The sequence below is a fragment of the Crocuta crocuta genome, unplaced genomic scaffold, assembly GCF_008692635.1.
Source record: "Crocuta crocuta isolate KB4526 unplaced genomic scaffold, BGI_CrCroc_1.0 scaffold233, whole genome shotgun sequence".
In the NCBI taxonomy this organism is placed as follows: Eukaryota; Metazoa; Chordata; class Mammalia; order Carnivora; family Hyaenidae; genus Crocuta; species Crocuta crocuta.
The window spans coordinates 827,172-843,200 of NW_027529526.1; the positions used below are offsets into that span (position 1 = coordinate 827,172).

Genomic DNA, 16,029 nt, shown 5'->3' on the forward strand with positions numbered 1-16,029 from the left:
GTCGGGAGGATGAGGTTACACAGCAACAAAGCAGGATGCTCAGACATGGTGGCGGATGCGGGTGAGATTAGTCATATCAATGGATGGGTTAGCTTGGTATCTGATATTAACGGTGGTCTTGCTTACCTCATTGACCTGCCAGGGAAAACGCAAGCAAAAATGGGGAAGGGGAAGGAAAAAAGACAATTTTTAACAGAGAAAGCCAGTGACAGGGAAAGCTTCGGACTTCTGAGACATGACGTGGCTAATCATAAACACCGCACACAGAGGAGGTTTCCAGTAGCAACACGAATCTTTCAGGCATGAGGGGCATCTTCCTCCATGAGGAAAGGCAAGGAATAGTGCTTCTAGAAGGCCCTACAATCCGAGTTCTTCCAGTTTCTTTGTCTAGTTGAAATGACTGCCCCCTACCTTCCTGTGCTTCTCATGCTTTGTCTCATACCAGCCATCTCGCTGCGCCTTAACTCGTTTTTGGCATGTCTGTGTCTTCTTTTCTCGGCAAGATTAGCTTCGCTGCTGCCCTAGGCCCCAAAATAGCCCTTGGGAATATCTCCTCAGGAGTTCCTGTGATCCTGGCATACACATTAAGATGACAAAGCAAGCAGGGAACTAGCCAACTCACTTGTTACTCAAAAAGTGGGTTTTTGTGAGAAATTCATCAACCATATTGGGAAAAGGGAACTAGTACATCACAAATTCCCCACATCATGAGACTGATCTGAAAAGTCTGATGAGAATATTTATTCTAATGAGAATAAAGAATTAAAGTGCAGGGTCTTCTCTGAAAATAAGCACATATTTTCTAGACCAAAAGAGTTTTGCATCGAAAAAGGATCTTTTAAAAAGTAATTTCCTTTTCCCTAAAAACTTTCTTTCCTTCTGCAAACATCCTGGAGGTTTTCTTAGCCATTAAGGAATTTAGAAACAGGTCATTTTGAAATAATTAATGGGATTTTTTTTACCCATCGGCATTTCATCCATAACGAATGGCATGTCAAGTGTGTGAGTGATCAAGATCCCATTTCCTACTTTTCATCGTATTTCCAGTTACAGAAACAGAAGAATCTGGTACACTAGCCACCAACCTAAATCCTCGCCTCTACCTCTGGCAAAAGGCAAGGCAGAAGAGGAGACTGCAAAGATCAGACGGAATTAAGCTTTGGGATTACCTGAGAATGCCAATTATCCATCCTCCCCAATTCTACTGATAACCTAGAACTGTCTTAAAGCAAATAAATGTTTTATTTTTTGAATTGGAGAAAATGGATAAACACTGTTTTTCATAGAAAAGAATTCTCTCTTCGCTTTGACAATCAAGGCAGATCATAATTATCAACAGAACAGTATATTAGAAACAGCAACATACGTTAATCCTATTTAAGGCACAGCGAAGGAGTTGACTGAAAGCCATTAGTAACAAAGAAAAAAATTAATAATTATGATGAGAGGGTTGCACTGAACCAGCCTTATAGTCTTTCAGTGCAAGTCAGCAATAACCGAAAGTACTCAAACCTCAACTCCTCTATTGCTAGACCTCGCCACCCATCCAAGATAACACGAAATGAGGTAGAAGCATATGGGATGAATAAGGACATGGAAGCTACTCTGAACACACGATGCGGTCAGCACTGACAGATGGGGCCCTTTGAGCACTAGCTCCCTTCAGATCAACCTGGGGTATCCCTGTGATGAAGACACGGAGGAGCAAATGTCATTCAGAACTCCAAAGCCTCCACACAACTCAAACTGGGTGGGTAGGGGGCGCCTGGCTGGCTCAGTCAGTGGAGCATATGACCCGTGATCTCAGGATCGTGAGTTTAAGACCCGTGTTGGGTGTAGAGCTTACTGGAAAAAAAAAAAAAAGGTAGGGGCGTGGAATATTTCCAGGAGAATGGGAAAAAACTTCAAGACACCGCTGTACAGAAATTCAAGTGGTTCATTGGGATTATGGAAACATGGAGAAACAATGCATTGGAAACTGGGTCTATTAAACTTGCTGTTTTGAAGTACAACTCTCCAGTTTAAAACCTTGCCTGAACTCCTAACATATGTATCATGACACTTTAAAAAAAAAAGTTTATTTATTTGAGAGAGAGAGAGAGAGACAGACAGACAGACAGACAGACAGACAGACAGACAGACAGACAGACAGACAGACAGACAGACAGACAGACTGAGAATCCCAAGCAGGCTCTTCGCTGTCAGTGCAGAGCCCGAAAGCTCAAACTCACTAACTGTGAGATCGTGATCTGAGCCAATATCAAGAGTGGAAGCTTAACGGACTGAGCCACGCAGGCACCTCTCCACCATGACACTTTTACTTACAGGTCAAAAACTGCTTAGAGAAAAGTTGGTTTAATGCTATCATAGTCAATCGTGTCAGTACACAGAGAAGGACTATGAATAATGATGGGATAACTGGTAATATACACCCCCCACCCCCAAATAACTAAGAGGAAACACTTAAGAGTACTTTCGTTCTAGTGCCTGGAACTTTGTGGCTACCATGTGATGATGATGACGTGACACGTATATGAAATGAAAGAGGAGGATGTCACATAAAGTCTCATGAAACAGCAATCCTACAAGGTGGTGGTGATTTTGTAAGTCCTGGCATTTGGCTGAGCACAGCACGGAATTCGGCAGAAATATATTCACAGACTTCTTTGGATCTGCTCCCAAAAGCCTATGCTCTGAAGTCAGGAGTGAGCCTGAGCTCCTTCTGGGGCGGGGACACCGGTCTGTAGGTACCCATGGAAGTCTCTGGATGCACACTCACCCAATTCTTTCTCTTCTTCTTCTTCGAATCACTGTCTATGTTGCTGCCCACACTGGAGTGGCTGGTGGCACTGTTGATGCTGGAGACGCTGTCAGAGGAGTGCTGTCTGCGGATGCGGAGGTCTGCAGACTGGGAGGTACCGTTTCCTGCAGACCCAAGGCAGGAGGTCAGCAGCTGCTGCCTTGAGCCCAGTCCTTTGTCCCAAGCAATGACTTTTATACCTAAATCCACACACCCCCGAGTATTTCCCATTAGGCATCACCTTCCACTCTCAGCAGCTGGTCTGAAGATCTTTGAACACATAGATGTTACTCCCTCTTTAGTTGATTACATGAGGGCCCAGTCTCTCCACTTGACCAAACAGAAGTCAGAGGAGGCATCAAGAGAATCCCCCCCAATACCAGCTTTCTTGAGCACGAGATAGGTACCCGACCATGTTTCTGAACCACGGCATAGTCACCTGTATTGTCAGGCCACCCCGAACCCTACACTGCTCTCTATGCTCCTGCTGCACTGAACCTTCTTTTGGCTCCGTGGAAATGCCGAACCCCTCTCATCTCAGGGTCTTAACGTGTGATACTCCTTCTTCCTGGAATGCCTTCTATGCCTCCTCAGGCTGCCCAGCTCTCGACAATCCCTCCCATTTCCATTTGGTCATTACTCTCTGGGAGGCCTGACGGCTAAAATAATGGTGATGCCAGAAATCACACTGTCTGAAATAGCAGGGACACCGAAATAAGGCTTGCAGCCAGTTTTCTGCATCAGCTCAGAACTAAAGCTAAGAGCACTGGTCTCAGAGTCCGAGAGACGTGGGTTCTAGTCCCACTTCTGTATCTTATACTCTGGAAGCGACTCTCGCCTCTGTAACTCAGCGTTCTCAATCAGCCCAACGTGGAGAGGACCAGCACTGCACTCATGAGATTGTTGTGGGAGGAAAATGAGAAAACACTGAGCAGGGGGCTTAGAACGCAGTGCGTGTTCCATAAATCTTAGCTCCATAAATCACCACTACTTCGACCACTACCGTTAAAGTCACTGTTGCGGGAGGGAGCGCATCCTCACCACTCCGTTTCTCCCCCGAGTAAGACACACGAGGATGAAGCAATTTCCTCTGAGATATTTTCCAGGACAAACAAGAGATGCTTATTTGAGGTGAGCCCAAGTCAGTATGTAAATATCAGAGCATGACTGAGGTTAAGGGCCTTAAGCACAAGGGCGTAAGTGAAGCGAAACACTCGGACACTTTGCCAATGAAAAGTATTTGCTTCCCTTTTTTGCGATACACCAGGGAAGAGGTTGAACCAGAAGCGCTATCTTCCCTGAGGCCTGGAGGTACTGGATTCAAGTGACTGACAAGGACGCACACCCTGGGGCAGGGAGGCTGCGCTGCTTGTTGTCAGGGGAGAGTTCCTGAGGGCAAGCGGTTGTCGGTTCCAAGGCTGATTTCCTTCCTTTTACCTTTGCAGTTGAGCTCTGGTGTGTTAATTACTCCATTAATGGCAGCCTGAGCAGCTGCGTTCTGTTTCTTCAGCAGCTCGATGGTTTTTCTTAACTCATTCAGTTCTGAATCCTGGGGAACACAAAAAAATAGCAATCATCCTACAGTCATTCTGGAGAGAGCTCAAATGAAGTGCAACTCGGTTTCAGCACAGGAGGGTAGGGAACGAAGGAGTTCCACAAAACCTCTGTCCCTTACAGTTAGGTTGCAGCCACTTTCAATGGGCATATGAGCACACAGAAGCAGCGGAAATAGGACTGTGAGACAGGTCCCCGATGCTGTGGCCATCCCTCCGTCTCGGTCACATTTGCATTCAACAGACCTACTCTTTACGATTCAATTCCAATAGTTCAAGTGCGCTAAATTCTATACTACTCTGGAACGGAAGGGTGTATTATTTCTAGGTTTGTTGCTCATTCCAAGCAGGGAGGAGGAAAGCACCCTTTTTCCCTTTACCTTTTGCTCAGCTGTCATGGTCAAACTCTGGAGCCTGATTGTCATGTTTCCAAGACTCTGTTCAAAGGCTGCCACCAGGTGAGCCTGAGGAGAAAAGAAACCACCACCTCGGTTAGATCACCTTGCAAGGCAAGAGAGCCTACTGGGTGCTGGGTCTTAAGGACTGAAATCCTCCCTGGGGCCACGTGAGTTAGTTCCCGTCTAATTCTTCAGCCCCTGGAGCCCCTTGCACCCCCTCTCTTTGGGATCCAGCTTTTTATATCCTCAAAGATCCCACGCCTCTTCCCACCTTAGGGCCTTTATATGTGCTTTCCCCACTGCCTCCCTGACCTTTACACACCCTTCTCAAGAGATCTAAGCTCATGCCTTCAGGATGGATTGGCTCCCTTATGTTCACTCTCAAAAGCACACGGACTGCTGATCTACGTGCATTACGGTGTCACTATCAGAGACACGCACTCCTGTGACTGTGCTTCATGTCGGTCTTCTCTGCTCCACCACGCTTTTGGCCACCAAATGCCAAGCTCACAGGAGAGGCTCATATCGTGCATGTTTGTAGAGATGGATAAACAGAGTAGAGTGGTTGGCATATTTTGCTTGTTATAATTCTGGTTAATAAAAAGCCACCGAAAGGCCCATCTGCTACCTCCTTGGAGAAACCTTCCCTGGTTCCTCCAGGGAATTCCAACTTTCCCCCAAGGCCCCTCTCTACTTTTATATGCTTCTGTTAGAACCCGGCATCAGACACACCATTGTTCTCTATAGTACTAAGACATCTTGAAAAATATGTATCCCACTTTCAGAGATGTTAAAAATGTAGGGGAGGGGCACCTGGGTGGCTCAGTTGGTTAAGTATCTGACTTCGGCTCAGGCCATGATCTCACGGTTCATGGGTTCGAGCCCCACGTCAGGCTCTGTGCTGACAGCCAGCTCAGAGCCTGGAGCCTGCTTCAGATTCTGTATCTCCCTCTCTCTCTGACCACCCCCCCTCCTCACGCGGTCAATCTCTGTCTCTCAGAAATAAATACATTTTTTTTTTTTAAAATGTAGGGGAAAAAATATGTATCTTAGGATCGAGAACTGTGATGGTTTTCTGTCTGCCCCTTTGTCTGCAACCCTCTTCCAGGATAAGATGCAAGCTTGTGTCCTAACATGAAACTTCTTCTTCCACACAGCAGGAGGCGAAATACTGGTTGGTGGACTGAGGATCCTGATAATATGGTTAAAATCAAGAATCAAGAATGGACAAGGGAGCTAATCCTGCTGACTCTGTTTCTCCACCTATAAAATGGGAGCAATATCTATTTTTCTTCCAGGGTTCCTGTGAGCCTTAAGTGAGACAATATAGGTGAGAACGGTCTATAAACTTCTACGGAATTGCAAAACCCAGGAGTGAGTGGGCACTGTGGGGGAAGGAAGAGGCTTAGGAATGAGAAAGCAATAAAAGAGAGGATGAGAACACAGGTGGGGAGAGATGAAAAGGGCTCTAGGAGAGGGTGGGCAGATACAGGAGGCAGAGGAAATGCGAGTCTTGGGAGGAGGGAGAAGTGAGATCTGATCGCATGTGTAACATTCTAGAGGAAAATATGATTGATGTACTCAGTGAAGAATAAAAGTAGGGTAAGAACCAGCCCACTGTCCTGGGCTGTGGAGAGGGTCAGCGGGCATGTCCTGTTAAGAGGAGAGATCGGTGGGGTGCCTGGGTGGCTCAGCCAATTGAGCATCCGACTTCAGCTCAGGTCATGATCTCACGGTTCGTGGGTTCGAGCCCTGCATCGGGTTCTGTGCTGACAGCTAGCTCAGGGCCTAGAGTCTGCTTCGGATTCTGTGTCTCCCTCTCTCTCTGACCCTCCCCTGCTCATGCTATCTCTATCTCTCTCTCAAAAATAAATAAAATATTAAAAAAAAAAAGAGGAGAGATCGGAGAAGTCAGAGGCCTTGGTCACTAGACTTCATCAAGCAGGGACAGGTGAGGAGAAGACATATCAAGCAGAAACTGTTGGGTCTTTTTTTCTAACAGCTGTAGGAGTTAGCAGGAAGCAGGACCTCTTGTAATAAAAATGATAAGTGGATTAGTTGGTTTCTTTCTGACTGCATTGCCTTCTTAGTATGAAAAATTGAGAAAATGCTGTTGCAGTTCAAAATCAAGAGATATGCTTATTTTGCTGGGGAGAATATGGCAAAGCCAATCACTTTAAGACAGTTTATATGGTGGATGAAGGAAAGAGGGTCAGGGCAAAGATGTTGAAAACAAAGGACTGTTAACCCTACCGTTTCAAAGGAATGCCAAGGTTAACTTTAGTAAAAGGCGAAAGATTTATGCAATCTGAAGAGAAACCAGAGTATAAGGTTAACTTTAAAGGACTGAATTTCCATTGATCTGAATTCTTCAACTGCCCCCCAGGATTCTACTCATAGGCACTCGTACTTTCCATTCAGTTAAAAACAAAAACCTAACCCAAGAAAACTAGCTATGTTTTTGCAAACTCAAGAAGCAGCTTCGTTTGCTCTAAAGAGCTAGAGGTTCGCATTCTGCTGTCGAGAGAAAGGACTGACTTCGGGTTGTGAGCAACTGTGAAAACACAGGCTGAGAAGCTGTTTTGAGCCTGGTTCAAAGCCACACAACAGCCTTCTTACCAAGTGCCAGTCTCACATTCCCAGGAAAACAAACACGAGGGGTACAAAAACACCCAGAGAAGGTGGCTTTGAGTAGTTTGTCCTAGAAAAACAAACACAGCTTGGCCTGTGAGAAAGATGGCAGACAATAAAACACGTGAGGGCTGCCGGTGGCGTGTGGTAAGACTAAATATTTACTTTGAAACAATACTGGATTTCAATGGCTTTGTGAGGAGCCAAACACACTTTTGGAATAATAATAATGATGTAAGGGACCTCACTCTGACTCTTCTGGAACACAGGAGAGTTCCAAATAGCCCAATGTAAGGTCCTTTAGGGGGCATGAGGCCAGTGGAGGAATTAACCCAAGTTCTTTGATAAGTAAATTCATCTATGTTTTGATTAGTAGGGGGCAACAATTGACAGCAGTAATTCTTAACCAGGGGAGTAGCCCAAAAAACCACCTAAGATGGGGGTTGCTGTTAAATCTCATATTCAGATTAACTCCAGGGGGCCTCATTGAGTCTGGGGTTTCGTTTTGGATTCAAATGGTACCCACTTGAAGACTAAACCACAGAATACCTCCAGGTTGTTTTTTTTCTTTTTCTTTTTTAAATAAGCTCTAAGCTTCAAAATTCAGATCTCACATTAATTTCTGATGCTCTTTGACAGCGTTACTGACGGTGGAAGAAGCAAAGAAAATAAAGGAGGGTAACGAAACACATAGCAGCCTGGTATGTGAGGGTTTTAAAAACTCAGGGACTCCCAGAAATGCAAGAGAACTCAGGAGAATGAACAACGGTGAGCGAAGTTACCAGTTTCTGTGCCTGTAATTAAGGTCAAGTACTGCACGAAGCACTTCGTGCACAGATTTTAAGAGAAACCATTTCCTTCAGTTGACTCGGGCTCAAGCCAGGAATTAGTTGGGCAAAAACTCCAGGTAAATGATTAATTTGAGTCTTGACTCAGCTTCCTGGTCCAAGGATGACAACCTTTTGAAGTTGCTTTGCATCTTAACAGCATCCTATGGGGTTGTGCGGGCTGTGCTCAGACAGGCTCACACACATGGATCTGGGGTCCCTGCGCTGTGCGCTCCTGGCAGGAAGCCTTGCTTCAGGAGTACCCCGGCGCCTTCTGAAACCTCAGCCTCTGCCTTCTGGACTTCAGCCTCACTGTTCAGCAGGGCTCCTTTGCAGACTGGAGGACCCCTCCACTTGGACCTGGAGGACCCCTTAATTCCGTAACCACACCACAGTCAGCAAGCTTCATGAGGAGGAAACCCAGCCACCTCACTGGCTCTGCTTGAAACACACTGAATTGAGTAGGAAACCCAAACTCTTTGCCTAACAGCGGGAGCCAGTGTGAGGTGACCTGCCCCTTGGTTTTCTTCAATGCCTCTCTTCCCAACTTTCGTCTCCTCTCCACCCTGGCCACCGCCCCACATCCAAGCCATAGATTCTCTAATTACAATGGGTTTACTTATAGTTTCTAAATAATCTTCACCTTGGGCTTTGGCACAAATACATATATATGTACACTGGTTAGAATGCTCCCCTTCCCATGCATCCTCCCATACAGCATCCCTCAGGTCACCTCCTCCAAGAAGCCCTTCCTAATCTCTCCCCACACAAGACTGATTTATGTGCTCCTCCTCCATATTCCCACAACCTTCTGCCTCTCTAACAGTTATCCTATTATAGAAAATTCTTTTGTCTCTGCTGCACCAAAGAACACTAAGATGACAGTGACGGTGCTTGCTTTGCTGTTGAACCCACAGTGCCCGGGGCATAGTTGGCACATAAACAGTTGTTGAATTGAATGCTGGTTGGCAGCACTTCCTGAACACGTAATTGTGCATATTATAATTATAGAACAGTCAGCTATTTATGTGGAGCCTTCGCTTTCTTTTTTTTTTTCTCCTTAAGATGAAAGTTTTCAGAAAGAGGAAGAAACTGAAAAGAACTTTTCTGCCTGCTTAATATATTCCAGGACTGATCACAGGACAACCCAGAGAGCTAAGTATTACCATCCACCACTGCATGGAGTAGCACATGCAGGCTCAGAGGTTAAAGAATCTGCCCGAAACGCAGAGCCAGAAAGTGCCAGGGCGGACAGTCACACTCATGATGCTAAAAGCCCGGGCCTTTCACACTGTACTGCTTTCATGGTGCTCGGGTGCCGGTGGCCGTGACTTAATGTCAGAAGGGAGCAGTGGCTGTCCCCCTCCCACGGCTACCACCCTGTGTCTGTACTCACGTTCGCTGTCAGCTGGGTGGTCAAAGCAGACACCTTTTCCTGTGAGGCATCCAGCTCCCGCCGCAGCTTGCGAATCTAAAGAAGGCACGGGACAGAGTTACTTGCTGTAAGCGTCCGTTCCCAGCCGGAGCTGGGTGAAGTAACTGACAATAGTGACAAAGGAAACCCAGCCGCCAAACTGTCCCTTACCTCTGACTGGCATTTTTCTTCTGGCTGTAAAGAAATCATAAGGGAAGTTAGACCAGGTGAGGAACAGAGAACAGTGCAGTGCAGCCTGTGGGGAACACCAGATTTGGATGCTTACAGAAGTCCTGAAGTTATTGGTTTCGTTCCTGGTGTTATTTTTCTGGATAAACTGGTTTAGTTAATTTGACCAATCAGAACGGCCAAATACAAACAGCACATTATTTTAAGAAATTAGGAGGAGACCAGCACTCTAATTATCTGGGTTGTGAGGAGCCCCTCTGCTCCATGTGGAGATACTAAGTTTGGGTGCTCAGGAGAAGGTGGGAGAAGGGCACGAGCCAGGGCAGGGATGCCAGATTTAGCAAATAAAAGTACACTTGTTTTTTTTATCCCATGCCACACTGGGGACAATTTATATTAAAAAGTTGTTTGTTGGTTTTTTTTTTAAGTTTATTTATTTTTGAGAGAGAGTGAGGGAGGGGCAGAGAGAGAGGGAGACCCAGAATCCGAAGCAGCCTCCAGGCTCTGAGCTGTCAGCACAGAGCCCGACGCGGGGCTGGAACCCACGAACCGTGAGATCATGACCTGAGCTGAAGTCGGCCGCTTAACCGACTGAGCCGCCCAGGCGCCGCTTAAATTATTTGTTAATCTGAATTTCTAATTTAACTGGGCATTCTGTATTCAATCTGGCAATCCTAGCTGGGGGTAAAGGAGGACTGCTCACGGGGTAACTGCCCGTGTCATTCCTCCCTCCCGTCTCTCCGAGGCACTACCTCCAAAGTGGGGGAAGCTGGGAGCCCCATCAGCCTGCCTGCTGATTTCCCCGGTGGTGAGGATGAACGGGGCCTTCGTATTCCTGCTGCCACAACTCAAGTCCCCCCGGTTACCTGCAACTCTGGGAAGTAAAGGTGATGCCTGTGGGCCCTCCTACTGGCAGAGTCTTCCATACAGGGCCCTGTGTCTGCGGTGACCCAGCCACTTGCTAGCCAGAGACCATGAGACTACCTCTCTCCTCCCATAGGGGGAACCTGCAGCAGGGGGAACCTTTCTTTTGCTCTCCTTGGGTTCTCACAGGGGCCCATAAAGGAAAACAACCCCCCCCCATTCTGGGCAATTTTGGAAGTGCTCCCACCTTCTCTCCACCCCTCTATTCATACTTCCCTAGGGTTGGAGCAGTGACTTGGAACCCAGATAGGCGAGTGAAAATCAGTAAGGACTCTGTTTTGTCCTTGGGTCTTAGATGTGTGCCCTGAGCCAATTTTACCAGTGATAAACCTGTTATTTAAAAAAAAACACACACACACACACAAAAACAAAACAAAACAAAACAAAAACATCAGCACCTGACTCTGGTGTCTACTTCTGTTAGTTCAGAATGCAGAAAGGTATGATTCATTAGACCCTGCAGACCCTACGCCCATTGGCTGGGGCAGGTGGGGGGCTGTTTCCAATCTGATCTCTCTGAGCCCCTCACCCCACTGCCCTGACTCCGATCCTGCTCAGGAAGGTCCTTCCTCCAGTTGGCCTCTAACAACGGCAACTGGTTTTTAGGAACACAGGGGCCAAATCATTTCATTCCTGCAGTAACCCTACAGAGTTAGGTCTGTATTCCTTCTAAGGCACAGAGAGGTTAGGTTTCTTGCCTGAAGTCACACAGCTGAACACTCTCATCTAAGAAATGCTTTCAGGGGAACGCCAGGAGGTGTCCTCAGGACTTCCTCTTCCCTCTCTGGGAATATTCATCCGTCCCTCTTTGTTTATCTGTTCCTCCATTTATGCCCACTACCACCACCCATCAAATAGTTACTGACTTCCTACTATGTGCCAGGCACTGTTTTAAGAACCTGGGATACAGCTGTGAGTGTGACCAAGTCCCTCTATTACCAGGCTGCTTACAATCTGGTAATAAGAAGCATTTACTGAATGCTTACCACGTGCCAGAGACTGTTCTAAGCCCCTTCCACTTGTTCTTTATTTAGTCCTCATAACAACCCTTTGAGTAGGTACTAACACTATTCACTTATATTTCACAAATGAGGAAACTGAGGCACGGGGAGGATGAATAATGTGCCCATGGCCACAGCTGTTAAGAAGGAGAGCTGGGCGTGGACCCAAGGTAGTCTGGCTCTAGAGTCTAGGATCTTAATGAGCACATTCTCTTGCTCTTTTACTACAGCTACATTCTCATGGAGGCCTTCCAGAAATAAGGCCCCTGACTTGTGAGTCTGATCCAAAGGAGAAAGTTAACAGTGAGAATGTCACAGCTATCTAGCATCTGGGAAGCTGCTAGAGGTAGGCTGACCCATCCATAGGGGGTGAGCCCCACTTCTAAACACTCCTATCCATAAGCCTAATACTCCTTCCCTGTACCTCTGTCACTGCTCTGCCCACGGTTTCCAGGCTTGGACCCCTGTTCTCAGCAGCAGCCTGGGGCCGCTATGTGCTTTTTCATCGTACCCGCAGCTGCTGCTCTGGGAACTCCAAGGGAAGCCGGGAGCCTGCCTCCACTTAGCAGCTCCTGCCCTCTACCATCCGAGAGCCGGTCTAATGCCCGAAGTGGCATCTTAGGTTTTCTCTACTCCAAGGGAAAGTCTACTCCACGACTTCTTCGTGGTGGTTGTTCAGCGACTGTTGCCTTTTCGTTCCTTTATAATTAAAATCACAGGCGATTTTCAGCCAGAATGAGCATTCTTGAATATCCAAGAATTACAGAGATTGTAGGGAAAAACCTATTATCATCCAATAAGAGCCTTTAAAACACTCAGCTATGAAACAGGCTCTTTGGTCTGGGTTGCTGGCACCTTATGAAGCTCCAACAGTCTTTTTTTAGCCAGAACTTGTTCACCTAACATTTACGAAGGTGTCTGAGTCTCAGAATTCTATTATCACCCAAGTGGCTGGCAGTAGATGAGGGACCACATGTCCGTGTTTGGTGGTAGCCGTGTAGGCAAATGCAGTTTGGAGTTCGCAGACTATTCTAGCCATCAAAACATTCAAATGTTAGGTATCTTTGTTTAAGTCTGCAAAAGTAACCTATATGGTCAGAGATGGCACACATAAAGGACAGTATGAGGGAACCTGTGACTCAATGACATGGTGGAACTGTCAGAAGTTGCGGGCACTGACCTCTGAGACCACCTGGCTCCCCAACAGCAAAGACAAACCGACAGTTACCTGGAATAATGATGTAATTTGTACGAAGTCATACAGTGAGTAAAAAGCAAAGATTAGGCCTTGGGGGCTCTTGCTATCTAGTTAAACATCAAGCTGAAAATTATTATTAGGTCTTTGGTAATGTGGGAATTTGTATCAACTCAGAAAGAATAATTTGAAATTTTGGGGCACCTGGGTGGCTCAGTCGGTTGGGCGTCTGACTTCGGCTCAGGTCATGATCTCATGGTTCACAGGTTCGAGCCCCGCGTCAGGCTCTGTGCTGATGGCTCAGAGCCTAGAGCCTGATTCATGGATTCTGTCTCCCTCTCTCTCTGCCCCTCTCCTGCTCATACTCTGTTACTCCCCCTCTCAAAAATAAATAAAACATTAAAAAAAATTTGAAATTTCATGAAAACATCAGCTTCCTCTCCACACACCCAGAGCAAGAGCTACTGAGAAGCCTTGGGTTGCAAGAGCTTCTGGCAGTCTGCATGAAAGCTGCGCGGCCAGGAAACGCACATGATGGCTTCCTATGTCTGAATTCTCACGGCGGGAGATGTTCATGCTCTTCCCTCCAAGGTTGGCTGGTGCAGGCCAGCCCCCACTTTTTACTCTTTTGAGAAGAACCCTCCCCGCTCGGCGTTGATGGGAAACCCCGGGCACTCTGCTGGGAAAACAAGGGGTTTGGAGATGGTGATGTCTGTGGGAGCCACTCTGCACCCACCCTATGGAACTAGAGTCCCATGTCCCTAGGTGTCCTTGGGGACATCTGGCTTCCTCCAGCAGCAGGCTCCTCTCCCCACCTGCACCACATCCTTGAGGTCTAGCCCAGAGCCTGGCATCTACACAGGGCCAGTAAATCCTGTCAAAGAAGTAAATCTAGGTTTGAATGTACTATCTTGGTACCCATGTCAGAGGGTTTCCCTCTAGAAGGTAGGACTTCCTATATGTACTAGCTGATAGTTAGAAGGTCGTCTCTATGGCTTTCTTAGTAGATAATGGCTTTGATAATCCCTCTTACTAATGAAAGTGAGGACTCTGTAATGAAATTTTGGACAAGATGACTGGCTGAGGAGCAAGGTGTTTTGGAGGTAGAGGGGCAAGGTGGGTCAGAGCAGAAAAGATCCTTTCTAGGTCCTTCAAATCAGAGCCTGTCAGCAATCACTGAAGTCTGTCTGCGTTTGCTATTGGCCTAAGAAAGAACAGTTAGGCTCTGGTCTCTGTAACTTGACTCCAGGATGGCCTTTAAACTTATAAGGAGCCATATACAGTTTTTCCTGCTATGTATATAGCCCAGGAACCTGGCATTACCAAAGACTAAGTTACTAAAATATCTGTCCTCCATAGAATAAGGGCTAAAGGATTTTTTATTCTTAATAAAAATGATTTTTTCCCTATAGGAATTCCCAAATTAAAGTTTTTAAGATAGTTATGCACATAACTATATAAAGTAGGCACCTGTGAGCAAATCCAGCACCATATTTTGATTTCATCTGGCTCTTGTTCAGTAGACCATGCAGTGATAACAGCCACCCTTTAAGAGAGCGTACTCTGTGCTGTGTGCACTATGTTTAGTGCTTCACACGCATTTTCTTATTTCTTTCAAGCCTATTTTGTGAACACCTACTCTATGCTGGCTTTGTTCTAGGCACTAGGCATAAAAACAGAAAAAGTCCTTGTCCTCAAGGAATTTATATTGTTGTGAAATGTCATCTCCCTCCTTGTAGGGACTGCTATTCTTTCCACTTTACAGATAAAGAAACTGAGGCAGACAAGATTAATAAGTTATTGAAGGCCTTTCTTTTCTAAGGCTACCAGCAGGTGGCCAAGACTTCTAACACATTCTAACCAGTTACCATCCAAAGCACAATGACACTTTAATAAAGAAGTCAGTTCCTGATTTATTGGTTGATCCATTATGATCAATGGCTGTTTGTGAATCTCAAATCTTGTTCCCTATTAAATGATCCCTTTATAATGGAAATACTTTCTCTAGGAGAAATGATTTTATATTTTATTCTTAGTACACTTGATAAAGGAGCCCCAGTTCTCATGATCATAGCCATCCATACAGCATTGATTTATACTCACTGTAGAATAAATCGATGATGTGCTGGAAACCAAGGAGAGTGAGGATCCGTGAACTATTCAAAAAGAAAAACAAAGGTGAATTGCACAACTGGCTACTATGGAGTCTAAGGAGAGAGGAAGAGAAGCTCAACATTATAGGCAGCTGAATCCTGGGGCGCCTGGGTGGCTCAGTCGATTAAGTGTCTGACTTCGGCTCAGGTCATGATCCAATGGTTTGTGGGTTTGAGCCCCACGTCGGGCTCTGTGCTCACAACTACCTCAGAGCCTGGAGCCTGCTTCAGATTCTGTATCTCCCTCTCTCTCTGACCCTCCGCTGCTCACACTGACTCTCTCTCTCTCTCTCAGAAATAAATAAAACATTAAAAAAATTGTTATAGGCAGCTGAGTCTCACCTTGACCCAACTTTTCCTGGTTTGGTGATAGGTCAGAGTCAAATAAAGAGTAATTTCCTAAGGAAGTCTCTTAGCACATTTTTACCCCCACAGCCTCTAAATACCTTTCTCCCCTATGAAAATAACACATGATTACTAAATAAAAGTTTTCAAGTACAGAGAAATGTTAAAAAAACATACTCACTGCCATAATCTACATGACTCATAATTCGATTACCCAGAGGCACCTTGGTACCTGTTCCATTCCAGCACATTGTACTCTCTTCTTTCCTTCTGATGTATTCCTTTTGAGTTGAAACTGTGTTGCATTTATATTTTATACCCCCCTAGCAACTTTCACTTGTGTATGCACAAAGACCAGCTGATTGTTATAAACACAGGAGGCTGGCTGTTGGCCATAGTAAATTCATTCTAGATGTATTCGTAGTAGAACACTTGTTTAGAAGATATATCTACTGAAATAGAGATTCGTCTTTCAATTTCTACCATGTGTACAAACTGACAGGGAAGGGTGTCCTCTTTTCTGTATTTGCCTGGTACCTCTGACATAAAACCATCTTCATACCCTCTTTGCGCCCCTTCCTGTCCCCAGCCAGTGGAGA

General features: G+C 45.9%; 1 protein-coding gene across 1 annotated transcript in view; it reads right to left on the bottom strand.

Moving 5' to 3' along the window:
- Window positions 1–16,029, bottom strand: part of NAV2 (neuron navigator 2) — a 270,778-nt gene that overhangs the window by 35,231 nt on the left and 219,518 nt on the right. Inside the window, 6 exon segments of the mRNA XM_077761085.1 lie at window positions 2,780–2,925; window positions 4,238–4,349; window positions 4,734–4,817; window positions 9,606–9,680; window positions 9,795–9,818; window positions 15,036–15,088. Coding sequence (XP_077617211.1) covers window positions 2,780–2,925; window positions 4,238–4,349; window positions 4,734–4,817; window positions 9,606–9,680; window positions 9,795–9,818; window positions 15,036–15,088 — 494 coding nt within the window.